Genomic DNA, 27,137 nt, shown 5'->3' with positions numbered 1-27,137 from the left:
TGATATTGCACTGTTACTTGCCATGTAAATACACTGAGCTGTATTTAGATGAGATCACAAGCTAATTCAAAATATTTTAACTGTTCTATTAGTGAATAAAAAAGCATATACAACCCCAATTCCAAAAAAAGTTGGGTCGCTGTGTAAAATATCAATGAAAACAGAACGCAATAATCTGCAAATCTCAGAAACCCATATTTTAATCACACTATAACAGAAAACATATCAAAAACTGAGACGTTTTACTATTTCACGAATAATGTTAGCTCATTTTTGAATTTGATGGATGGAGACAACAAAAGGCTGGGAGAGTAAGTGGAACTAAAAAGAAACAGTTGGGGGAACTATTAGGTTAATTGGCAACAGGTCAGTAACATGATTGGGTGTAAAGAGAGCATCTTAGCATCTTCTCTGGGCCAAAGCTCATTTAAAATGAACTGAGGAAAAGTTTAAAAACTGTTCCATGGTCTGATGAATCGAAATTCGATATTCTTTTTGGAAAACATGGACATAGCATCTTCTATACTAAAGAGAAGAGGCACCATCCAGCTTGTTGTCAGCGCTCAATTCAAAAGTCTGCATCATGCAGTGCCTGTGGAATTGGTAGCATGCCAATGCTGAAAGGTATATACAGTTTTAGAGCAACATATGTGCCCATCCAGATGACATCTTTTTCAGGGAAGGCCTAGCATAGGGGGTGCTACACTGTGGTAAACGTGGCCCTGTCCCAACTTTTTTGGAGACATGTTGCTGCCATCAAATTCAAATTATCTTAATTTTTTTCTTAAAATGGTACATATTCAGTTTAAACATTTGATATGTTTCTATTGTGCTCTATTGTGTAAAAAAAATGTGTTTATGAGATTTGAAAACTATTGCATTCTGTTTTACACAACATCCCAACTCCTTTTGGAGTTCAAATTATCAAACTAGACAGGCTTAGATAGTGAGTTGACTGCTATATCTCACACACAAGTTCTGTGAGGTTGCGAGTTTTGATCAGGCTCATATTTGAAAAAGGTTGTTATTTAATGTATATATACTATGCTACCTTAAAAGTGGCTCCTTACTGTAGTGGTTTACCCATTTGCCTAACAAGCAAAAGATCCTTTGTTCAAGTCTGGGAGGAGACACAAATCTCTTGGGGGTTGTGTCAAGAGGGGCCTGTAGTGTAAAAATCTGCCAAATCAAACATGCAGAGCTACCCTCTGTGGCAACCCCTTGTGAACGAGCGAGCAGCTGAAAGTAGCTTTATTATATTACCTAAAAACAGAGAGAGGGGAATAGAAAGAAATTCCAGTGGAAGGCAATTGTCCATAAATTTAATCGACTCAACAACACATCTCCCGACTGATTGTTGACCTGACTGTTGAGGCCTTGCCTCGGATTTATATCATGCCAGTTTTCCTGTCATGATGGAGATTAATGGGCGTCTTCTGACAGGTGCAGAAAGCCCTGTATTAGTCTGTCAGCAGCAGAATCAACAATAAACACGTGTAAAGCAGAGATGAGGATGCTACTGCTTGGGGCCAGCGTCACCACGGGGGCTTAGCAGAACTTCCCACTGAAGCTATGGCAGCGCCAAGGGAAACAAAGCTACAAATGTTCAATGCAGAGTGTGAAAGGGCATTTTCTCACTTGTGCATGAGGGGGCTTGTCTTGTTTACAGTTTGATTGGCAGTTTAATGCATCGTGGGGTGGGGTTGGCGCTGAGGAATATTAACATAATTCCCAGAGTGCCAGAATTGGTATTGGGTGTCGAAGAGCTATTCCCAAACTCAGCTGTGACCCACAGTAGCACTGGGTCATCTTACCCATGGGCCAGCAGATAGACAGGCAGACAGACACAGGCGCACACACACACACACACACACACACACACACACACACACACACACACACACACTCATCACATTGGCTCATACAAATTCATCTTTATGTATCCATGCATGCAGGAACACATTTAAATGTAGACATACATGAACACCTGGACATGTAAGAAAGCCTAGATGCACATAACACATGCCCACATACACACATAACCACTTTTGTGTGTGTGTGTGTGTGTGTGTGTGCGTGCGTGCGTGCATGTATGCACACACATGCGCACGCACACACACACACACACACACACGCGCCGGTCCATTTACACTGTGGCGACAGTGAGTCTGTTAGCGGGATGCCATAGTACAGAGGGGTGGACAGATTTAGGTCTCCCTCACACCTAGCTGTGCCAGGGGTGGAGGGGGTTGTAGGGTAATGATACCATTAACACTTGGTGTGCCAACAACTCCACCCTCCCTCCCCCTTTCTGCAGTGCTCCAATGAGCACCTCTCATTGGGTTTATCTGCCCTCCATGCAGCAACAACAGTTATTCACCTCTCCCAAAATAAAATAACAGCCAATCGCAGGGCGAGAAGACAAGAAGTGGTCAGCATGGACATAATCCTTGACCACAGGTGAGAGAAGGACACTAAGAAGAAAAACAAAAGTGCGCCTATTAGTCGGAAAAAATGAAAAGAGTAAAGAGAAGAGTTATAAAAAATAAAGAATTATAAGATATGTGGGGGCAGATATGCAGGGAAAAAAAACAGTAAAGGAAACAGGAAAGAGGGATGGACAGACAGAAGATGGAGGAGGAATAAGATTGTGTAATGATGTGTTCGGGTGCTGGCTGTTCCGTTCTGACTGTGGCAGCTACCATGGTAACCTCATAAATAGGTGCCCTACATATCAGCAGGGCATAAGGTTACACAGCTCAGTAAATAAACACACACAAACAGCAGCGAAAGTGTGGTGATGGAGTAAGAGCAGAAAAATAATTCAGTAAAAGAAAAATGTCAAATAGAGAGAGAAAAAAGTGGCAACAATAACTGATTTGATTTCTCTGTGTTGGTGATAATGTGTGTTTGTCTGGCATGCATAATTACCTAAATCCACAATGTGCAGCTGAACACCCACATTAGGGACCGGCTGAGGTAACACCCCCTTTCTAAGATCATTCTCTCCAGCTTAATGCCTTATGCACACACAGACACACACGAAAAAAAACAAAACAACAAGCACCAGTTCCCTTCTCTCTTTCTCTGTAGCACAACTATAATTTACCTCTAAATATTCCCCAGTGAGGAAAGCAAAGCCCCCCCACACACACACACACAGTTACAGAACAAAAAACAAGTTCAAACCCAGGAAAAGTCAACAAAGAGCCACTCCTAACAATGAGCCATTCTGTTCCATGATTCAGAGCCTCAACCTTTTTATTTAAGTCAAGATAAAGAAACTGTATTGGCATGATTATTATAGCCAAATAATACTATCAATTAAGCAGCATCAGTCCTGTTGGGCCACAGAAATACAGTCCTCTGTCTATTTTCAGTCCAATGCTAATCAGCCTCTCTGGTCCCTGTATGTCTACCACTTAGTTGGGCACTATCAGACTGCATCTAAATGCATCAGAAACAGATGAATTTCCTTTATGTATAAGTCAGTGAACATAAAGTAACCCAAAACTGAACTGCATGTAGATATCCTTCCAAAATCATAAGCTCCTCCTCAGTGGGACACTGATTTGCAGTGGCTTTGTATGCTAGCTGCAATGGCAGAGTCCTTGTTGGAGTAAGGATTTTATATTACCCAAGTAATTGAAACACCTACTTCTTTATTTTCTAACAGCAGTTTGAAATGTAATGAAAATTGCACAGCCCCAATAAACTGCCATGTTCTGCAATATGCTCGTCTTTGATTGTTAATTACATTTTGAATTTGTGAGTGTGGACTACTTACTCTAATAATCTCTGGAGTCTGCTGGATGAGAAGGGTTGAGCCAGCATCTCTCAAAGCTGCAGGTTCATCAACAGCAATGGTAGCACTTGCTGTTGTTGGTATGGCAACAGGAGCTGGAGCTTCAGGTGTGACCACAGGTATGGTTTCATCTGAATGTGGAGAGGAATGCAAGCTTGCAGGTGCAGATGATGTCGGGGCAGGGACGGATTTTGAGTCATCCTCATCTGTAGATGCTTCTGTAATTTTATCCATAGCCTCGATTGTAAGGTCAGGTGTAAGTGTAGGCAAAAGTTGGGAAGCACTTTCAGGTGTAGATTTAGGTGCTTGTTCAGTTGAAGCACTACTTTCAGCTTCAGATATTGCAGTTGTCGGTGCAGGTGAAACTTCAGGTGTATTTGTCAAGGTGTGTTTTGTCAGTGTATCTGGGACTGCATCTGGGTGCACTGTTGAAGTAGTGGGAGCAGCTGGTGGGTTTGTGCTCTCCAGAGGTGTATCAGCCCTGCCAGCTGTGGCCAGTGTATCCTGCAGGAGCCTCATCACCTCCCGCTCCTTTCCACTGTTCCTCTCAGCACTCCCTGTGCTACCTGCCCCAGAATCCACCAGTTCTTGGGCAAAACTCTCAATGCTCTCAAGGATTCTCAGCAACAACGCCCCATCTTCCTCCTCTCCCGCCACAGCTTCACTCCTCTCTTCCTTAGGAGGAGTGAGAGACTGGGGAGTTCTGGAGCTAATACCGTTCATGGTTAAGTGGCTGTTTGGCTTTGGGACTTGGAACTGAGCCATTTTGGGTTGAGTGAAGGACTCACTGGAGGTGATCCCTTGGCCCCCATCTCTCTTCCTGGTCTTGGCTGGAAGCGGAGGCTCTGTCTTTCTGGGATGACTCATACTCTGAGAGAGATTCTCCAAGTCCATCAGCAACTTATCAATGTCATCATTCCTGTGTGTAGCAGCTTTGGGTGCAGAGACTGTTAGTGAGGCAGAGGAAGGCCAACTTGGGCCATAGCCAGAGCTGACTGGCAAATTATTTGAAGAGTTATAGAGCATGTGTGTTTGGGACAGGTGTATGTGTTGTCCCAACATAGTCCCACTTTTGCACTGGCTAGTGTTCATCCCTCTAGATGGAGTGTGTGTCTGCTGTGAGATTTGTTCTGGTGTCTTTCCCATATCTGCTTCCTCTTCCTCAATGTAAAGAGCCTCCATAGGAGATGCTGGGGGAGTGTGTGTATATGGTGGAGTTGGAGAGGTACGAAGAGGGGAGGGGGAGTGTGTTGGAGAGGAGCTGGACGAAGAGGATATGATGGTTGGGGTAGAGAGAGTGTGTTGTGTGAAAGAAGAACTATGTGGATGTTGTACTCCATTAGTAAGTGCAGTAGCTCTAAGCTGGGGTGAGCTATTTACTGGTTTGGTATGGATGGAATCTGATTTCAGAGATAAAGAATTAGATGAGATAGAGGACGGAGTAGAAACAGAATGTGAAACAGTCTTTGGGATTGGAGGAGAGTGCACCACATCTTCATAGCGGGGAGGCTGTTCATTGCCAAATATCGGAGAGTAAGGTCCCTGCTGGATGGAGTGAAGAGTATTAACCAGCTCAGCCAAATCACTGTGCCCGCTTCCAGGTGCACCCTGTCCACTGCCTCCCAAATCTCCGATCCCTTCCAGCTCCAGAGGCAGTCTTTTTAGATAAGAACTGAGACGGGTCATCACAGCCCGATATACACTGTCAGGACTTGCTCCCCCATCCTCTGGCCCTCCACCAGCTTTGCGTTTGATGCACTGTTTGATTATGTCGGTGCATTTCTTAAGGTCTTCAGAACATTTAAGCAGAATATCAAGGCAAGCACGTATGTCCTCCCCACCTGCTCCCCCAGTAGCTGCTTCTGCTCGAGTCTTCTCCAGCAGACGGGCAATTAAGTTCTCTTCTCCTAGGGTGTTGCGGTACAGGGAGGCCACTGTGTTCAGACTTTGGTCTAATGACCCAATACTTGTGAGGCTGCTTGTTGAGCCACCACCAACTTTGGTGATTGATGACACGTTGCCTGTGCTGGCCTTTAGCTTTGTTTCCTCTAGCACTGTTCCTTTCCCTTGCACAAATGGTGGCAGATTCTCATCATTAGAAGAACCTGTGCCATTTGTCATACCATTAGTAGCTGCATTTGTAGTAAGGTTGGAGCTGAAGTGGCCATAAATAATCTCCAGGTCAGTGGAGCGACGGCTAAAAGAATCAGGACGGACCTTGCGGCCTTTCCGGAAGGTGATGTGGCTGGAGGATGAGAGGCGGAGCTTGTCAAATGAAAACTCCTTGAGCTTACCACTGGCCAGGTTGATGGCTTCTTCAGTAATGTCCTTCAAACTGCCAGAGGAGCTCATACTCCCAGCCAATCCTCCACCACTGGGGGTCTTTTTACCACGCCATGTGGGGCTCTCCTCTCCTAAAGATAAATTGCCACTGCTACCTGCTCTCTCTAGACTACCATTATGAGTGGTATCCATAGTAAGACAAACTTTAGCATGGTTAGGAAGTTGCTGAGTGATAATGTTGCGGGAGTGTATGGGTGAGCTGTTAAGGTCATTGTATGGAGGGTCAGGAGCAACAAGCAGCTCAGAACAGGTGCCACGGTGTGCAACAGTGCAGTCTAGGCCCTGGGACAGTGCTCCACATGGCCCTGAGCAGTAGTGTACCGCATGGGAGTGAGTGCGTCGGTCCACTACCACACTGTTGTAGCAGCTTACGCTACTCACAACAACACGATAGGCTGCTGCCATGGTGACCAATGTTCTTCAGGGCATAGGAAGGTCAAAATTATAAGGAAGCGTAAAACAAAAACAACATAATAAAAATCCTTCTGAATAAAAATATCTTTTTGAAACTGCTTCAGTTGCATGAGAAAAACAATTTAAGTCCAAACACTGAATCATCTTCATGGAAAAAAAAAAAAAAAAAAAAGTCTTTCAACTACAAGGAGACATTTTTATTAAAGGCTATCAAAACATATAAAAAATACCTACAATAATGAAATACAAAGTCATGCTAGTCAAAGCTTTAAATGGTTTAATTGCCTTGCAGAGGCAAAGAATTCTCTCTGGGCCTCTTAATAACAGCTGTAAGGTTTCACCTCTCTCCACAGGCACCTTCTCTGTTTCCTCTCTAGCAGCAGCTCATTAGCCACTAATGATAGTTGTGGAGTATAGTGACAGCAGAAGATCCAACTGGGGTATCACCCATCCCTACACAAAATAGCCCAAGGGGCCTAATCCAAGGCCAGCAAGGCTTTAGCATTGCCCTAGCCTGGGCTCATCCCCCGGGCAACGTTGGAGAAGAACCTCTTCTTCCTGTCAAAGCTGAGGACCATTCGCTGACTCCAACACAGCTGCAAAATAGCAGGGGACTGACCACAGATGGCCAGTGGCCTTTTTCTCTTTGAGTGTGTGTCTGCAGCTCTTGCTTTCCCGTACTCTCTTAACCCTTCCGTCTTGTGCTGTCAGGAATATGTTAGGAGGAGTGTGTGTTTCTGATAGAAGGACACCACCTGTGAGTAAGTAAAGAGAAAAGGGGAAGGAGGGAGAAGAAAGGAGACAGGGTGAGAAAGGGGAAAAGGGAAAACAAAAGAAAAAGTATATCATTAGGAGTATAATCAAGAAGTGGACAATTGTATATTTGAGTGTTTCGAGTATATGCATGCATACATTAGGTGCTTTACATGTGCAAGAAACTACAATCTCCAGTTAGTATCAGCTGCATTCTTTACCTTAAAATATAAAAAAAATAATATATGTTGTGAATTCGCGTTGTGAATTGGCTAGATCAACAAGACGTTAAACTGAGGCACCTTTCTGCAACATAACCACAAATATACCAACACATCATACACAGACACATCCAACTTAACAGTAGAGGAGAACAGGATACAAGTGTTAGACAGACAGCCGTGACTCCCTGTTTCATCAGAGCAGCTCAACAAAGAGTTTACTGTGACCCTGCTGAGAAGTCACAACTCAGTTAAAAGAGAAGCAGGTGTTGTTGGGAACACACACACACACACACACACACACCTGGTCCTTTCATGTTTCCACTGCTGTTTTTCTCTGTTCCTGAGCATTAAACTGATTAAATGTTGTGTTTGTCAAGGAAGTAAGATGTACAACTGAATTTCCAAAAAAAATTTGTGTAAAAAGTAAATCAAACAGAATGATTTGTGAGTCATTTAGTTATACATCAAAACTGTAAGAATAAGTTTAATTTAAGGATATTATGATCTATGATACAATTAAAAGATCTGGAGAAACCAAAACCAAACTTGTATAGATTTTGTGGCCCTCAGGTAGCAATACATTAAAAACAGTCAGTATTCTTCAGTGGAAATCACTGCATGGGCTCAGGAACACTTCTGAAAATCACTCTCAGTAAATACAGTTTGTCTCTGCAATCCAAAACTGCTGAAGGCTGCGGGAGACATTGATCTGTACAATAAAAGGAGTCAAGCAATAAATACCAATCTCAGAAAGCAAACACACTGTGCAATAAGATGGCAAAAAAGGCTGATTGGTAAAATTATTTAAATACTACATACAAGACTGGAAAAAATTTCAGCATGTGAGGACCCAACCTGTCACTCTTCTACATTTGTCTCTGACTGCATCTCTACCATGTCTCTCTAATTTTAGATGTCTTTATGTCTTACTTTCTGTCTTTAATGCACAGATTTCTGTTTCCCCATTTTCTTTCCCATGCAAGAAGAAAAATCATTGCTTAGAGGTGTGGCTTCCTACACATATGTACCCATACATACTGTATGGTATATACATACATACATACATACATACATACATACGGCAGGACAGTGCAACTACAACCACAACCACACATACGCAGCCTAACCTCAAACCTAATCCATGCAATAAAAACAGACTGCACAATTACTGTATCTGAATCAAAAGAACGACATATTCGCTGTGCAAATCTAAAAAACAGAAATGTAAAAACTGAAGAACTCAAATATAGTCCTTTGAAAGTTAGGATTTTTTCCCCCCCTTTTTGTAAGCATTCATAGTGTTCATGAAAACCATGTCAAAACTCAAACAGAGAAACACAAGTTTATAAATTCTAGACTGCACACTTGTGGGATTCAAAATTTTCAGAATGACCACAGGAAGGGGAAAAGTATGGAAAGGTTAGAATAACTTGGACTGAGTGTGCAGACACGTGATTTTCGGTGGGTTCTTAAGGAGATGGAGTTTCCTACTTAAAAGTGTGGGAAAAAAACAACTGGAAGAGGGGGAGGTGGGCTTCTGTGTAGGGGAGAGTGACTGGCAAGGTGGAGATGGGGGGTTTTTGGCACCTGGGTAAACAACAATTAAGAGACTGTACAGAAAAAACAGGCGGTCCCCCTCCACCCCCACCTCTCTATCTTGCTTTCTCTCTCCTGTGTTTCCAACCAAACACATGCAACAGCTGGATGCTGCTGAATCAGTCTCTTGGGCAGGAAGTTACACTTCCTGGCAAGCTGCACTTGAAATGTGGACAGTCAGTTAGAAAAACACGATTACAGGATGCCAATCGCACACACACACACACACACACACACACACACACACACACACACACACACACACACACACACACACACACACACACACACACACACACAGAGGCCTACTCACACTCCTTACTGTGCACACTGTGTTAAATATCTGTGTGTATATCTTGGTAAATGACAGCTTCCCAAACTGATACTGAGCATGTAAACAAACTCCACTGGTGTTTATAACACTGACCAACCCCCACACACACACATACATGCATGTGACTACACCCACACACAAGTGTCCTCACATGCTTGACACATATTGCAGAAAAAGAGGATTTGCGCACACACACAATCTGTGTTGGGCTTTTCAAGGCCTCTTCTGATTTAGTGCTAGCTAAATATTTTTTTCTCCTGCATATATTTTATAAGTGAGTTAGCAGGGAATGCACAGAGGTACACTACTAGGTTTCAGCTCAACATCAAGAGGGCAAAGCTCAGTCGAAATCTGTGCGGGAAGCATATGGGTTTATTTTTAGTGTCTTGAACATTTTGAGGAGAAAACATAATTACAAAATATAAACCTGCCCAGTCCAAATGCAGGTACGTGCTTTATTTTTCATGTCAAAACTATAAATAATGGGATTTTTTTTGGTCCGGATTAATTTTACAGTACAGAGTAAGAACAATCTTCTAGCTTATTCTTAATAATGGTCTTTATCCATTACTTCCATATCGATTTTATTTTCTGAGGTTTTAGCATTCTGTTTATCTGGGCATATGCATTTAAAAGGAGAGCAAGTACAAACTAGTGAGCTGGGGTCCTTGTGTTTGTAACAACCTGTTGTCTTTTTCCACTTTTCTCTCTCCCATCCTCTCTGATGTCCTTTGACACACTTTCAATCCCTCCCATCTTCTTCTTCCACCTATGTTTTTCCCCCAACTTGACCTTCACCAGGAAGCATTAAATCAGCAGAGGTCACGTCTGTCACACTCTCCAATCCCAAAAAACATGTCTTTGCATGTGTGTTTGTCAGCAAACATGACCAGAAAGCAGTGCTCTTGTGCTGTACCACTGTTTTCTGTCCATGTCTATGTGTGTGTTAGTGGGCGAAGAGCAAAAGGCCCAAGGGGCCTCCTGGGGGAGTGGGATAAGAACATTCCTCCAGAGCTAGAAAAGATATATCCTTACTCTCTCTATATATGAACCCCCCCCCCCCCCCCCCACACACACACACACACACACACACCCTGAGGCACAATTTCACTGTTATTGAGATCACACAGAGAGAACAGACCTCTGCTATGCCATACTCATACTAAACAAAACAGAGAGAGACAGATTAGTGTGGTTATTGACTTCTGCCCTATGACGTACAACAATCACTATATGAGAGGAGCTACTGGGCTTTTTAAAATGTAACTTTCCCATGAGATACACAGATACACAAAGATCCAAAGACTAGCAAATGCATAAATACATGCGATTAATTCTTTAAAGTGTCAGTTTTAAACTATTTTTTTCCTCCGTTTTATATTTTCTGTCTCCATCTCTTTCAGTCACTCTTTGATCTTTGCAAATGTCCAGTGAACTAACTGCAGTTCTGACCCACTTCTTTGCCTCTCTCTTTAATCCTCACATGAATTATTTACTCTAACTCTTTGAATGCGCACACACACACACACACACACACACACACACACACACACAAATTACACAGTCACACACTTTGAAAAGAGAGTCATACTTATTCTGTATCCACATTTGTTCATCAGCTCTGCATCAGTCAGCTGTTTAACTGTCATTTTCTGGCAGAAAGACAAAGGCGAAGACAAAGAGATACTCTGGCAGACTGCTCTACCCATATCAAGCCTTGGCTACATTTTCAGTTGTCACTTTCTGTGTCAGCTGCAAAGAATGGGACAGAGCGTGAAGGGAGAGTAAAAGAAGAAACAACTGTCTCATTGTAGAATTAGAAAATATATCAATCGCTTATTATTTAAACCTGAAATAAAACATTAAAGTCTTGGTGACTAAAGAGACAAGCTACAGCACATACTCATAAGATGAAATCCTTGAAACAAGCCTTCCCACTTCTCATCTTTCTCCTAAGAGCAAAAATAACGTATACTGCAAATTTAAAATGTGATATATATAGAAAACACAGCAGGAGATTTTTGTTGATTGTGCCAGAAGCACAAGACAATCTTTTTTTTTTTTTTTTCCTTGAGAAAAGCTGGTGTTTTGACAGTCTAGAGTACAAAGAAAAAAAATTCCAGTTCATTGCTACAAAAAAATGAGATACTATGTAAACCAGATGTCTGTAAACAAGCCAAAACACAGGGGAAGATTTTAGAGAAGATATCTGAGATGCTAAATGATTAAGGGATGGTAAAGGTAGAAATAATGTATCTACTTGTTTAAATTGTACAAGCAGTAAATAAAATATATTGTTTTCATACATTTATGTATAAGAAATAACTCCAAATAAGGGAAGACAAGTGCTTTTTTAAATAAAACTTTATGTAGGAAGTTTGTTAAATTGTCTTACACTCCCACACTTGCCACAACATAGTTAAGGCTCTTAAAGGCAAAAATGGAAAGGCAACCATGTAAAGAGCATGTGTTCATTTTCAACACTGTATATAACAAATCTGAAGGAGTGAAGTGGTATGGGTGTGTATCTGGCAGAGACTTGGGGATTCTCTTGTTATGTCTGCCAAAATTATTGTCTGGATGAGACCCAGGCTTACAGCACAAATCACTGCACCCTAGACATGCAAACACACACACACACACACACACACACACACTTGTCAATATGAAACTGCATCTGCAGGCTTGATACAGCATGTTCCAGAATAATAGCACTGGTCTTTATAGGTCAAAACAGCAGCAGGGCTGAAAAGAAGTAAGCTACATGCAAGAAGATCCTGTTTATAGATACATGGTACCGTTCGTCTTAATAACATGACAAAAGTTGATTATTTTGTTTTCTATTACTTTGTCCAACTTTGTGGACCAAATTAATGGGAAAAAAAGCTTTCAGCCACGGGTAGTGTCTGTTGGTAGAGACAAGGAGCATTTTCTGTCTAAAAGGTAACACTCTGTGCAAATAGGTGGATGGTTCTATGAGAGTACAGTACTATGCAAAACTCTTGTGCCATCCCCGTGTTCTTTATATTTGATAGGAAAATGGGAAATAGGAGCAACTGGTTTTTTTTTTTTTCTTTCAAGGACACACTGCACAGCATGCTGAGAAATGCCAAGTTTCTGGCCAAAAGCGCTTTAGGAACCACACTGTTGGAGCAAAAATACTGTTTTATGCTTGCAAGTATGTGTTATCTTTGGCATTTTTCATAAGTTAAGTTTGTTTTTGTGACAGGGTGCTAGGAACAAATTGCCTAAAGATATGATCTAAAATTGGTTCTTTGCCAAGTAGTCTGTTATGTGGAGACACAAAACTAATTTGTCAATCAGTGTTAAGTGGCTAAACAAACAAAAGTAATTTCAAGATTTCACTAATAGTGTTTTGGAAAAAAAAAAAAAAGTAGCACCACATCCCGGCTAGAGTATTTATTATCTGTCTAACTTTTGGTGCAACTGATGTTTACCATCATTATTTTTGCTCTAGACGACATGTCAGTTAAAAACATCAGCGACAGTCCAAGGTGTACCCCGCCTCCAGGCTCCAGCTGCCACGAAGCATCCTGAATGAGATAAGAAGTTAAGAGGATGGATGGATGGTCAGTCTTCATCCCATAGACATCCATTATTAGAGCATAGCTTTAAGTTCTGGCATGAGGCTGAAACTACGCATATTAGCAACTCATTCATTAGCTGTTTGACAACCAGCTGAGTCATAGGCTTGAATAATACCATGCTAGTATAGAAAGTGGCAAATCTTTCCCTTATCCCAACCTCCTTCTTGTGTGAAACATGTTTGCATAGTTGGTACAGATTAAGATGTAATGACCATGTGGGGATGGACTAGTTTTCTCTGCTGAATTTTTGCTGATTATCTGAGTCCAACAAAGACTAGATTTTGGCCAGATCATTGAAGATCTCACGCCTAGAATCTTGTATGGGCATTAGAGGAACTGCCCTGAAATGGTTTCAATCCTATTTATCTAACAGGAGTTTCTCTGTTCAGTCAGGCCAGTATTCATCTGCTGTATCTCCATTTAAACATGGTGTTCCCCAGGGCTCTTTACTAGGCCCTATTCTTTTTTCCTTATATATGCTCCCTCTAGGTTCTATTATTGAAAAACAACATTTCTTTTCATTGCTTTGCGGATGATTTACAGATTTATCTCCCCCTTCAACCTAACAATCATTCATCTTTGAATACCTTAGTGGATTGTTTAAGGGATGTTCATTTATGGCTGCAGTCTAACTTTCTTAAATTAAACAAAACTAAAACAGAGATTCTCCTATTTGGGCACCCTCACATATTGGATGGTTATGACAGTGCCTTAGGCCTCTTATCCTCCTTTGTACACCCATCTTCTAGAAACCTTGGCGTCATTTTTGATACTGCTCTGAAATTTGATAAACAGATCAGCTCGGTAGTCAAGACATGTTTCTTCCATCTAAGACTTTTGAGTAAAATAAAGGAATATTTCCCACCACCGGACCTGGAGAGAGCAATTCATGCTTTCATCACCAGTCGTTTGGACTATTGCAACTTGCTTTATGTGGGATGTGAACAGCGTCTTTCCAATCGCCTACAACTGGTTCAAAATGCAGCAGCACGGCTGTTGACAGGTACCAAACGGCGTGATCACATTTCGCCCATTTTAGCCTCTCTACATTGGCTTCCTATTTCTTTTCGAATCCAGTTTAAAATACTATTTCTGGTTTTTAAGAGTCTAAACGGATTAGCACCTGTTTATTTAACTGAATTGTTGAGGCCCTACATCCCGATAAGAGAACTGAGGTCCTCCAATCAAAAGCTATTGACCAGATACAAAGCTAATTTGAAGAGTAGAGGGGATAGAGCCTTTGCCGTGGTGGCGCCTAAACTCTGGAATGACCTCCCTCTCCACATAAGAGAAGTTCATTCCCCTTCTACTTTTAAAAAACTTCTTAAAACTTATTTGCTTGTGCATTTCAGACTGGTAGATAGACCTTCTTGGCATTATTATTGGCACTACTATTACAGTCCTTCATTGTTTATTGCATTCTTTATGGGTTTTATTGTGTTTTTATTTTTGCTTTATGTTCTTTTGTTTTTATAATATTTTATTTGTTGTTTTATTTGTTTTTATGCCCTGTGAAGCACTTTGGTCAACGGCTGTTGTTTTAATGTGCTATACAAATAAATTGATTGATTGATTGATGTCTGATTTTGCTTAACACATTAGTTATTGTATTATTTATTCCATAATAAATTATCTGAAACGTAACATTTTTCCTGAACAATTCACCATGTACAATTAAGCAGATAAATACTAAATCATGTCCAAAACTACTGCAAAGCTCCTTCTGTCTTTACAGAGTGAAATGCCACAAGCACTCTGCTACAGTTCTACACCTCCAGTGCTGCACCGGCTGTTGCCCCAGCACTTCACATCTCTCATGAAAGGGGCCTATGTGAATAGTTTGGCACCTCATTAGGAGCAAAACAGAAATGACTAGGACCCCAGGACATGTGGGCACACACACACACACACACACACACACACACACACACACACACACTATATATATAGCTCCTTAGGGAAGGTGTTGAGGGCAAAGAAGAGGATGTTTTTGTGCTTCTGAACAGATGAAGGAAAATGGTGACTCACATCTTCTCTTATCCTTACATGTTTCCTGGTTAAAAGAGCTTGACCTTATAAGGATAAGGCACAGTCTTGATCTCGCTCTAACAAACACACACACATACACACATCCTCACATCCTACTGTTCCACTGCAGAAGGCAGAAAAAACAAGCTGTAAATATTCAACACTGTAGATGATGATGAAAGCTGGCATCAGCTTCAAAACGCCAAAACTGCAGACACCAAACAACACAGTCAAATATACCTGTGTATGCCTGCAGGTTGTAATGACCCAGTCCTCGTATAGCCACTTATTTAACAAACACACTTGTGGTGATGTCATGCTTTTGGCTGCATTCTGCTAATGCATGAGGAGTCACACCAATCATAAATTAGAGAGAGACAGAGAGAGAGACACACAGAGAGAGAGAGAGAGACACACACACACACACACACATATATACACACACACACAAAAAAAAGACAACAGACACATAAATAAATCTAATGTAATGTGCCAAGACAGCTGACCTGGATTTCACTAGTTGTCAGTTTATTCCTGCTACCACCTGCAGCCCAAGACCCAAAGGCAACTAGCTTACACTACCTACTCCCAACAAGCAGCTGAACACGCACATCAATCACATACTAACCAGAGGAAATAATGTGAAATGAAAAAGGTTTTTTGTTTGGAGCAACGGGGCTTAAAAATCACTTGGATCAAGCATTAATATACCTGAAACAAACTGTCAATTTTAATCTTAATAATAACACGTGACACTTTAATGCAACTCTGTCTTTTCCCTAGATTATTCCCTACAAACAAAGGGACTTCTCTAACTAAATTCATTCCATCTGTGTAGGAGTGTTAGTGTAAAGTGGGGGAAAAGCATCCAAGTGAAGTAGTTTGTTTATTACAGTAACACACACACACACACACACGCACACACACACACACACAGCTGGATCACCCTCTTTCTTTCTTTTTTGGTAAAGCTCTGAAACTTTGATAATGAATTCATGGGCCTTTTTGTCCTTAATTATTGATACGCTGCCAATAAATGAGTTTTAGGTCAAACCACTGTTCAACACAAAAAAACAGTTTTAAAAAGAGATCCATTTTGGTATCAAGTTGCATTTGAACTGCTTTAAGAAAATGTAGTCTGTGGCACGATTTATCCTTTATTTTTTTCTATTCTTCAGCATTTAGTCTAATAATAAACGTGTGGATAGAGGACAGTCAGTGTGGCATTGCTTTGAGTTTGGAGAAGCATCTCCTTAACCAAAGATGAAAAAATATTCAAAAGGTCAAAAGGAATTCTCAGCCAACAGCAACACCTTTGCACCATAGTTAATCAAGGAGACATCAGTGAAGTCACAATTAGTCAACACAGTCTATCATTGATGGCTGGAAAATAGTTATTTCAGGTTCCAGCTTTTTTTTTTTTTTTTTTTTTTAAATCAGAGTGCACCAAAAACTGGTTTTATATACCCCAAACATATCAATAAACAAAAGGGCCGTTCATTAAGAGGTGTTGCGAGTCCATACATATTTGGAGCCCAAAAAGGAAGCTTGACCAAAACTAGACAACATGGAGCCAGTCTTAGGCCAATTCCCAGACCCCAGTGCTGGTTAGAGATACATTTCCAGAAATCTCTGAACTCAGACATTCCCCAGATACCAGAGTGTTTTTACACTAACACATATCATTCAACAGCAACACAATGACCAAATCTCTCCAAACAAGCCACAGCAGACACACACACACACCACTCAAATCCAGCATATGTGAGTCCAAAGCTTAAACTGCAACACAAGCAGTTTATTGTGATGGAGTCAGCATCACCAGCTGTTAAGTCTAGAGTTACAGTGATAGGTGTGTTGCTGAAAGGTGCGCCTTGACCGCCTCTGAAATGACATGTTTGTACACAAGCACACACATTAGTGAGTGTGAGTCAGATGAGAGAGAGGAGAAAGTGAGGGAGAGGCAAAAGCAGATTTTAAAGCCTGCTGGAGCTTTGATTTCCAATCATTTTCTCCTATTATCAAGTGAACAAAAGGCTATGAGAGCCCAAATCAAAGTGGCAAACCACATAAAACCAGCCTTCCAGGACAGGCAAGAGGCTCAACTTTGTTTTTCCCCATTTAAGTTTCTTCTCCTTTATATTCACCTAAAGCTTTAACATATTGTTTTAGTGTTACATGCCCTAATTCGTTGAAATCAGTTGGCTTTCAAAAAGAGTGTATTTATTGGAGAAAGAAATCAAAATTAAAGGTTTTAATTAAATACATTCTTAGACAAGAGAGGTCATTCATTTCAAAGCTGTACAGCTTTTGAGGTGTCAAAATTAGCTTTTTTTCTGTAATATTTATATGCTACTTGTTTTATGAATGTGGCACTAACAGGCTAAAAGGATGGTTTTTCTTAGGATTTAAGCAAAATCAGAGCTAAAGACATAGATCTATATTTGAAAAAAAAAATACATCAAAACTTTTTAAAAATCTGATAATATTAAATGGCTTTCATGGAAATGTAGTCTAATCTGCAAAAGTAGGATCTTAAAAGCATTAAATCAGTGGTGTACAATACATAATTTCACAGGCAGACAGTCCCCTAAGGACATCTTCTGGATGTCCAAACATAATAGCTTTCAGACATTTGTGTGCTCATCTGGGCAGATATGTGTAGCAAGACTATTTGTTTATAATGAGAGAAAGAGTAGAGATCTCCAGATTTTAACAGAAATCCATATAAGTGCATGTTTAGACTGAAGAGCCAAAGCTAGACTAACTAGTCTGAGGGTTGTCTATGTGTGTAGGTATGTGCACTTATGTGTGTGTGTGTGTTGACTGCTGTGCCTGTCCATCAGAGGGTCATATGAGGAGCAGATTAGGGTTTCTAACCGCAAACCCCTGTCGCCATAGCCCGACGTCACGAGTCGGTGAGGAGTCATCGTGTTCCGAACCACCAGTGACTCACCCCTCCTTATCTCGCCACAAGCACACGTATACACACACACACACACACACACACACACACACACACACACGCACAAACCCACATCTAAATCAGGACTTTGTGGTTCAATCCATGTTCGTCAACCATTCAGCAAGACCAACATTTCAACAAGTCAGTTTGAGCCAGAACTGACGGCTGCCATTATTTAAAGTCTGACTACAACTAAACGCGTTTTCACACATGCACTGCAGCCCCGAACTTGTGGAAATCAGTATTTACGTTGCCAGCTCTGGAATAAAAAGCCTGCACAATGTCCGATTGTGCCCATGCAAACTTTCCAGTGAATTCCCAGCGAGCGAGTGGGCATCATGTGTCCTGCCTCCTGCACGCGCAAACCAGCTAATACCCACACTTAAATCAAACATAGCATTCCCAATAGTGAGATCGCATCTGGTGTGGGCTTTCTCCTGCATTGTGCTACGTGTGAGAAAGGAGGACTTCGAACAATGTCCTGAACAGATTCTCCCATTTTCATTATCCAGAATGGGCATTGTTCAATCTCACTAAAAACCCACAGAAGTTTACTTGAGATTTAGTAAGTGAAAAGGTATCAAACAGCAATATCTACATATAAACTATGCGGTGATCTAATTTTCTGGAATCTGGAAAATTCATGAAGTATCAAACATATAAGACAATGCTAAGTATGTTTTTATTATTTTATTGCATAAATCAGAAAATTGAAGGGTTAAAGCAATTTCTCAGGAATTTATTTGTCTGAAAGGAATTTGGGAACTTGCTATGATGCCTTCTAAATATTATGAGTTCAAGATGAAAACTTAGGGGGCAGCTCAAAGGAGTCTTTGACTTGAACAGGATGGTTAAGATTTCATTTTTAAACACACCTCAGAACACTTTAGTAAAGCTATAATCAAGATTTCCATGATGTATACTTGGACGGCAAATTTGGTATGAATTATATAAATTTACCCTTTAGTAGATTATGTCGGCCGCCAGGACCCTGACTCACTGCACTACATGAGAGTCATTAATAAACTGACCTATTAGTTCTAGGGATTTCTGCTCTTTGAATAAAAAAATGCTGCTTTTGATTTTTCTTCAGACTTATAGTAAATTCTGCACAGAGATGTAATGTCCAGCTGTTTTTCCACATCTACAGAGAGAAAAAAAAAAAAGGGTTTTGCCGCAGATCCAGCGCTGTGTGGCACGCTGTCACTTTAAGCCTGTAAGGGGAGTATTTACAACCCAACATACAAGCAAGACTATAACACTGGACTCTCTTCACCTCTCTCTCAACTCTTCTCCCTCCCTTCTATTAAACCAGTGGTTGTGCAAAACCTCAAAAGACAGAGAAAATAAATTAGTGCATGTAGTGGGAGCAATAAAGACACTACACGAAGAATTAACAGATATTAAACAGCTTACAGGGTTCATTACAGCTGGGGATGAAAGCAGGACCAAAGCAACTGCACTGCTCAAGCAGTTAACCCTAAAAATAAACGCTTTAGCACAAACACACACACAAAAAAAAGAAAACATTCAAACCTGCCTCTCTCTCTCTCTCTCTCTCTCTCTCACACACAGTCACACACGCCACATCCGCTGTTACCGGGTTATTTTCTCCCTTAGTGTTTAGAGTCTATTCTTGGAGTCATGTTTGTGTGTGTGACCCCTCCGAATGCCTTTTCATCTCAAGAGCGCATGTTTGTGAGTCTTTCTGCATGCAAGTGCATCAAGCAGAAACAAGGCCATGTTTACGCATTTAAATCCATATTTCTTTAGGCAATCATCATTCACTTCTGCATAAAAATGTTCCGTCTTGTCCTTACCCTTTTTCCTTCCAGCACCTGCACACTTTCCTTTCTCTCCCTCTCCTACCCTTTACCTGTCATCACATCATCAACATGCCTTCAGTTTTATCCACCCTTCAAGGTCCTTAAAGACATCAAAAGTATCTCTCCATTTCTTTCCAGTCTGCCTTCATGTTTTGCTGGGGCCTTACTTGACATTTTATTTCATCTGCTTGGAAGTCGCACACCAGCAGCAGGGTTTTTCATTCACTTACCCCTAAACACTCAGTGGATGCCAAGTGGATACACGCGCTGGCTGGGATCTGGTTTTATCTGAGCATGTGGTTGAGCTGCTGCAGCTAAGCCCAGGGTTTAGGTCTAGACTTTCCTAATGAGAAGCAGCCCTCCTTTACTGTATACTGCATGAATACAACTCCAACACATACAGTTGGGTCCAAAGATACTATTTTTATAGTTTTGCCTTTGTAAACCACCAAAGTAGGTTTTAAATCAAACAATTTAGCATTAACCGTTTGAGAATTATATCTATTTTTACACATAGTCCCCCATTTTCTCAAAATTAATTGGACAAATTAACTGTATTTCCATGTGTGCAGACATAAATAGAGGCATATACAGTGCATTCATTTGAAATAGAGTTTAAAAGATAATTTTGCCATTTATATTTGCAATTTTTGGCAATTATCAAAAAATTGCAAATATAAATGGCAAAATTCCTGTACTCACCTTTTTGGTTTTTATTAGAGCAAACTGATTAGATGTTTCCTTGCAGTTACAGAAAAATCTTCACTGGCTTTCCTTAGATGACAATAATTAGTAAGGATCCAAAATATCAATTTACTTTGGAAGAAAATTAATGTGGAAACTAGTGTGATTTTTGAGTAAAAGCAGTAAATGGTTGCACAACCGTGCCTGAAAGCAAGAAGGTTAAAGCAGAGCAAGAATGGAGAATAAAACACAACCACCCACCCACACAAACACACACACACACACACACACACACACACACACACGCATGCAAAACACACACAAGTATACTATAATATGACACAATGAAAAGGGCTTCTTTGTCCAGCCAGTTTAGAAAACTGGGTTTGGTCACACCAAAGATTCAGAGTAAACAGAAGAAAAGGAGAGGCTAAGATTGCTTTTTTTTTCCCCTCCCGTCTTCCAAATATACCTGCAGGCTGCATTTATGTGTATCCACAGTGTGTATGCATGTGTGAGTGCACATCTGTTTTGTGATATGGCTGCACAATAAGCAAAGATTTACAACATGAGCTGACTTGAGTATGGCTTATTAGACTTCAATAATGTCAAACCAGGACTTAACATAGCGCTAAGGAGGGGGCCTACCTGCCTCTGCTGTCCTCACACACACACACACGTTCACACACACAATTTTTTGACATGCTGCCCAGTCTTGCAGGCGAAGGCTCACAAAGTTGAGGTCATCTCATGTTAGACTACCTTGTACATGAGAAAAGTTCATCAAGGCCAGCATATACTCACAAACACACACAGACACACACATTCTTCTCATTTGTTTCGGTCACCTGGAGGCTGAAAAAAAAAAACAACAAGGCCTCTGGTTATGGGCCAGCAAGAGTATAAAGACAATGGCTACAGCCTGTATGACTCACATGCACACACAACCTCCCTTGGGTTAGGCTCAGAAAAGAAAATTCCCTCATTACAGCAGCACAGCAGCAGTTCAAAGGCAAAGTGGGAATGCTGTTCTGTTACTATGGCTCTAACTGGCTCCAAGCCTGTACCATCACAGTGACTACTGTCACAATTCATCATACTAACACGCTGACCAATAGCCCAGCAACACAGTCACGCACAGAGTCACACTGCCTGCCAACAGTGATGTCAATTATAGACTAGCCTCAGTGGATCATCAGTAAGCGACCATGTAAAGTCATGAGCTCACTGCCTAGATAAAAAGTTGATTTACAGGGCACCTTTTAGGCAAAGACAAAAAAAAAAAGAAACGAAAAGAAAAGATGAGCGCTAAATACAAGCACAAACTGCAGACATAAAGCTAACACAGAAAAAAAAAATATACAAAGTCTAAATGAGCTGCTTTTGAGCTGCTTTTTATAAGTAGGAGTGAGTTCCTGACCTCAAAAGCTCACCAACTCTGGTTTGAAGTCTATAAAGACAAACCCAGCAAACCCTGCTCAGAGCACTGCACCACAATAGAGCTCTAGTAACTAGGTAACATGCAGTAGGACGTAGCACCAGCATTTAGAGCTCCAAAAGTGACAGACAGGATTTTTAACTGAATTCAGAATGAAACACGGTATGGAGAAAGGAGTGAGTTTACTAGACCTCTGTAGCCCCCTGCTTGCGGGGGCACCTAGAGGCTAGATTAGCATTTACTGGTGTGACACACTTGAATCTCTGACTGAACTGTCAGTGCTGGTCTTTCCACCCATATATCTGTCCAAGAGCCTTTCAGCAAGTCTGGGGATAATCGCTACCAAAGGATGAATCCTAATCATTTTATTGATCTCCTTAACCTATCTTCCAGAAATGACTCTAAAATTATGGTATTGACTGTGTGCATCATAATAAGTAGAGATGTATAGATACCTCACATTTCCCTAAGGAAGAAGGTCTCGGTGGCACCTAGTACTTTGACGAATTATATACAAAATATCTCCAACATTTGAAGTTCTTTGTATAATATTGTATTGCACCATTGTACCACCTCCAATATTAGTTATTCATGAATTACTTAAATAGATTATCAGTAAATTCTTATTATTTGATGATTCAACTGCTTTTAATTAACAGTCCCATTCAAATCTACAGAAAGTACTACGGAAGGACTGAAATGTAAACCTGAAAGTGTATGAAGTCATCATCACTACTTGGAGTCGATATTAGGAATGACATGCTCTGCAGTATGTGGCTGCTGTGTAAGGTAGGTCAGGAAAAAAACTAGCCACACTAAAGCCTTGTTAACCCTACCTTATCTGGAGTGGTGCAACACACACACACACACACACACACACACACACACACACACACACACACACACACACACGTAGCACACCTCTCCAACAGCCAAATCAAGTCCTTCCCTCATGCATTCAGGATGACAGCATACTGCTGAGACGTGTCATTGGTTTATACCTAAGTACTTCAGTGTGTGTGTGTGTGTGTATTCCCATAAAAGTTGAGGAGGCAGTAAATGAAATATGTCAAGTGGGCGTGTGGCTGTCCTTTCCGAACCATTAGCTGCCAGTAAATACTATAAATGTAAATGTGTATGAGTTACGTTTCCATATAACATGAACAGGCAGAGAATTATGATTCCAAAAATTTCCAGTCAGTGCTCCTAAGCTCCAGACAGACAGTGGAGGCAGACACACAGTCATCCTGTGAGTATACTGCCAAGTCTTCCAAGTGCGTGCTTCACATCTGTTTGCTGTTACACGTATGCAAGCGCACACAGACACAATGAGGACTGTACGAAAGACACAGACACACACTGACACCTACACTCGCACAATTTGTTGCTAGAGAGGTCTGCAAATCCCACATAAACCACCAGCACAAGTTTATGGACCGAGCTCCAAGTACTGAAAAGAGCGGGCATATTTACAAATAAATCAAGTTTGAAAATGAAATTAGAACATTTGAAATCCAGAAGAATTATCAACCTCACAGCTGAAGATGTGCCCAATTCTGACTTTTCAAAGAAGTATAAAAAAGCAAGTTAGGTGGAGTGAGAACATTTTCCTCAATTTCTCTATGTTCAAGATTTTGCAAACAGAAGCTAAATGTATAAACTATTTAAATTTCCCCTTTAACATTAACAGTCTCTAGGTGTTATTTCTCACTACTGGAAATGCATACGCACACTTCTGATCCCTCAGGAATTGGCTCCTTGAGCAACAGTTACAGTGTGACTGTTTTAGCCTTTGAAGTCAGGAGTCAGTAAACCTCTGGGAAACTGGCTTCGATCCTCACTCTGTCTCCACCCCTCAGTTTCCAGCTACAGAGCAGCTTTCCAAAAAGCCTCATTATAAAGTCAAGAGGGGAGCTTCTAGTTAAAATGATCTATTCAAAAAGCCCCGGGCCTTTGTGTCAAGTTAAGTCCAGAGATTTCATCTTCTTTTAGGAAATACTGGCTCATTTCAAAAGCACCAGTCATTCGTTTCAGTCTTTAAAAGCTTCCCATCATTTCAGCTCTCTTTCTCCATATGACACTGTTTGGGATTAAGATTGGGTTTTAGCAAAAGGAGATATTCTGGCTGTGAAATAGAGGAAGTCTATCATGCTTAGAGAGGCGGAAAGGGGAGGGACTTTATCATGGGGGCGGGGGGGGGGGGGGGGGGGGGGGGGCGACTACACACTCCAACTCTTTTTTGTCATAGTTATTCAGTTCCTAACATATTCATATATCCTTTCAGAAACAGCCACAAATGCATGCAAGCAAGCAAGAAAGAAAAAGTTTATTTTTCTTCACCTCTAAAAATTGCCTCTGTTTAGCCAGTGGGTTCTCTTTTCATCCCTTCTAATTTTACAATCTAAAATCATTCATCTTGACAAAAAGAGGTTTTGGATTCTGGGAGACAGGGAAACAACAAAGAAAACTTTGTGTGTATGCCATTATAAGATGACATGTGAGAAAACAGTCTGAAAGTGTGTTAGTGTGGGATTTTTTTTATGCTGTCAGCGTATGTTGCATCCATGGAGGTGGAGGAAAAGGAGGGCATCCAGAGGGCAGCGCTAGTATCTTGAGGTGCTCAGCCCATATATAAGCTGTGATGCCTGGGGGTTAAGTGGTCTGCATTCCCCTGATGCAGCTTAAATGATGAATATCTTAGATACCTTCCTTCACTGTCATGGTTTCTAGTTCTTAACAGCCTGCCTTGCCAGAGGGTGAATTTTAACACTCAACTCCTATTCTTACCTCCTTTGCCCCTTTAAACCCATCCAGCCAGAAAATATGTAATTTGATTCCTGTTATTTTACAGGTGTTACAGAAAAAAAGAGCTACAATGGATTTTCCATTGCACAGATTTTCTTCAATCTCTTCTTCGGTTAATTAAAAAAAAAAAAATAGGAAAAAGAAGAAAATTTTGTTGTTCATACTTTACGTCATATTCCAGAGGTGTTACACAGCTGGAAACACAAATCAGGAATGAAACTAGTAACTGCTCTTGTTGTAAATTTATCTCCCAATTATTTTCTCAACCAGCAACAATGACTACAGCAGTTCTGTATCCTCAGCACTGCATGCACAATTGATCGCTAGCAGTTTTTGTTTTTAACCATTAAAATATACTCTGCTGCAGTCGCAGCATGAAAGATACAGATACTAAATATAAAAAAAAAAAAAATCTGCTTCTGCACTTGTTGTTCACCTGTCTTTTAAAAATTGGATATGGGGTTGAAACGTGTGCTGCTGTGAATCAAGAACTCTGTATCAGCATGCACAGTAGCAGGATTCAGGTCTGCCCAAGGCATTAACCTGGCCTCCAAACACCACAGATCCCAATCTGATCAAGCATCCTGGATGTGCTGGAGAAATCCTGATCAAAGATATACTGCATCCCATTCTCAGACACCACTGGACACCCCGAGACGTGTCCAGGCCTGTTTAGGCTGCAGTTTTAATGTTGTCTCTTTTCTTTGTAAATAGTGACAATATATATAAATGCTTAAGCTTTTATAATTTTACAAAACATGTTCTTATACGGACACCGTGTCAGGTGATGACAGTCTCATTTCCCAGATTAGAAACACTGATAATTTTTTGAGGCATCCCTTCATTGACCAAACTTACAAATTCAGCCAGGTCGCTTTTGAGTAATCTCACAAAGAGACAAACAAATTGCACTGAGAGGACACCTCCATCTTGGCAGAGCAAAAATTCCCAGTTTAGCTCACAGGGTGAGCAGGTGCCTCAGGGCTGACATACTGCAGCCTGAGTTGGAGTCTGACCTGGGGTCCTTTGCCCCTGCTTTCCTATCTACCCTCCAGTGTAACACTATCCAATAAAAGGCAAAAAGGCCCCAAAAGATAATCTTTAAAAAAAAAAAAAAAAATCCCTTTGCAACTAAAACAATGAAAGATGAAAGATGATGGAGAGGAGCCAGAAGATGAGAAGGCCAGAGTCTCTGTGCTGAGTGTTTCTTGGCTCTGACCCATGACTATAAACTTCAGCTTTCATTTGTTTGGGTGCATTTATATATGCATGTGTGTGCTTGAACATACACTGTCTGAACTTCAGGGCATGTGAACTCAAACTTTACACTTTACATGATTATAAGTACTCTCGTATGTATAACGTGAGTGTACATGTACATGTGAGTGAAAGTAGGAACTTTTTTTCTTTGTGTATTTGTGTGTTTTGGCCCTGAAACTGTGGGAGTGAATTTATCAACAACAACAACACAATCCCAGCCCTCCCCGAGGACCTGAATGCTAAAAGCCACTCTGGTTCCCATGAGCACTCTGCCCACACAGCCTGTCACTAGATTGTGTTGGTTTCTATTGTGAAACTCAATACAATGTTGCTACAAATAAACCCATATATCACTGCTTAATCACAATGTTACCATGACGAAATTACAGAGTAATTACACACACAGGCCACATCAATGTAGTCAACATGTACTTCGATGATTCTGATCTGAACGCTTCAGAACTCAGTCTTTAATCAGGTTGCAATGAGAAAGTACAGACTGGGAAAGCCAGCACATGGGGTTGTATTATTATTCTGATTGTAGGTCATTTTAATGTGTAGTATGTTTACATGCCACACTCTCTGTGACTCAAACATTCTTTTGCAATCTAGCTTTACAAATTCTTATAGTGGATCTATGAGTAGAAATGTATTAAGACGCGTATAACTTCTTAAATTAGGACAGGAAAAGAGTTATTAAGAACGGAGCCATTTTATGAGCAGATTAAAGTATAAAACAAGTACAGGTAAAACTACATGCAAATGTTTTCAATCAAGAAGAAAGGACTGACTCTGCTTTTGCTTATTAACCACAACCGGACAATTTTGCTAGCCTTAAAGAACTATTTTACTGCTGATATTTTGGCATGAAAAAAATAGGTAAACACAGGTGTTACTAATGGCATTAAAGTATGTTCTGATCTAATTAGGTACATAACCCAGCTTAATATGATTAGTAACATCTGTCCTTACCTATCATTTCATGCTGTGAAATAGGTCTATTGTTCCTAGAAGATGAGTGTTCACATTTGTCCAACATTAAAAGCCTCTGTAA

The 27,137-nt window shown here is 40.8% G+C and overlaps 1 protein-coding gene across 2 annotated transcripts in view; it reads right to left on the bottom strand.

The window, feature by feature from the left end:
• Positions 1-27,137, bottom strand: part of ppp2r3a (protein phosphatase 2, regulatory subunit B'', alpha) — a 60,448-nt gene that overhangs the window by 16,413 nt on the left and 16,898 nt on the right. For both annotated transcript variants that reach the window (XM_030719018.1, XM_030719017.1), the window contains exon 2: positions 3,788-7,317. In XM_030719018.1, the coding sequence (XP_030574878.1) occupies positions 3,788-6,553 (2,766 nt within the window). In that variant the 5' untranslated portion in view covers positions 6,554-7,317. The remainder of the gene's footprint in view (positions 1-3,787; positions 7,318-27,137) is intronic.

This window comes from Archocentrus centrarchus, chromosome 22 (assembly GCF_007364275.1).
Source record: "Archocentrus centrarchus isolate MPI-CPG fArcCen1 chromosome 22, fArcCen1, whole genome shotgun sequence".
NCBI classification, from domain to species: domain Eukaryota; kingdom Metazoa; phylum Chordata; class Actinopteri; order Cichliformes; family Cichlidae; genus Archocentrus; species Archocentrus centrarchus.
Note: the sequence above shows the minus strand (reverse complement) of the source record. Positions and strands in the feature narration are given on the sequence as shown.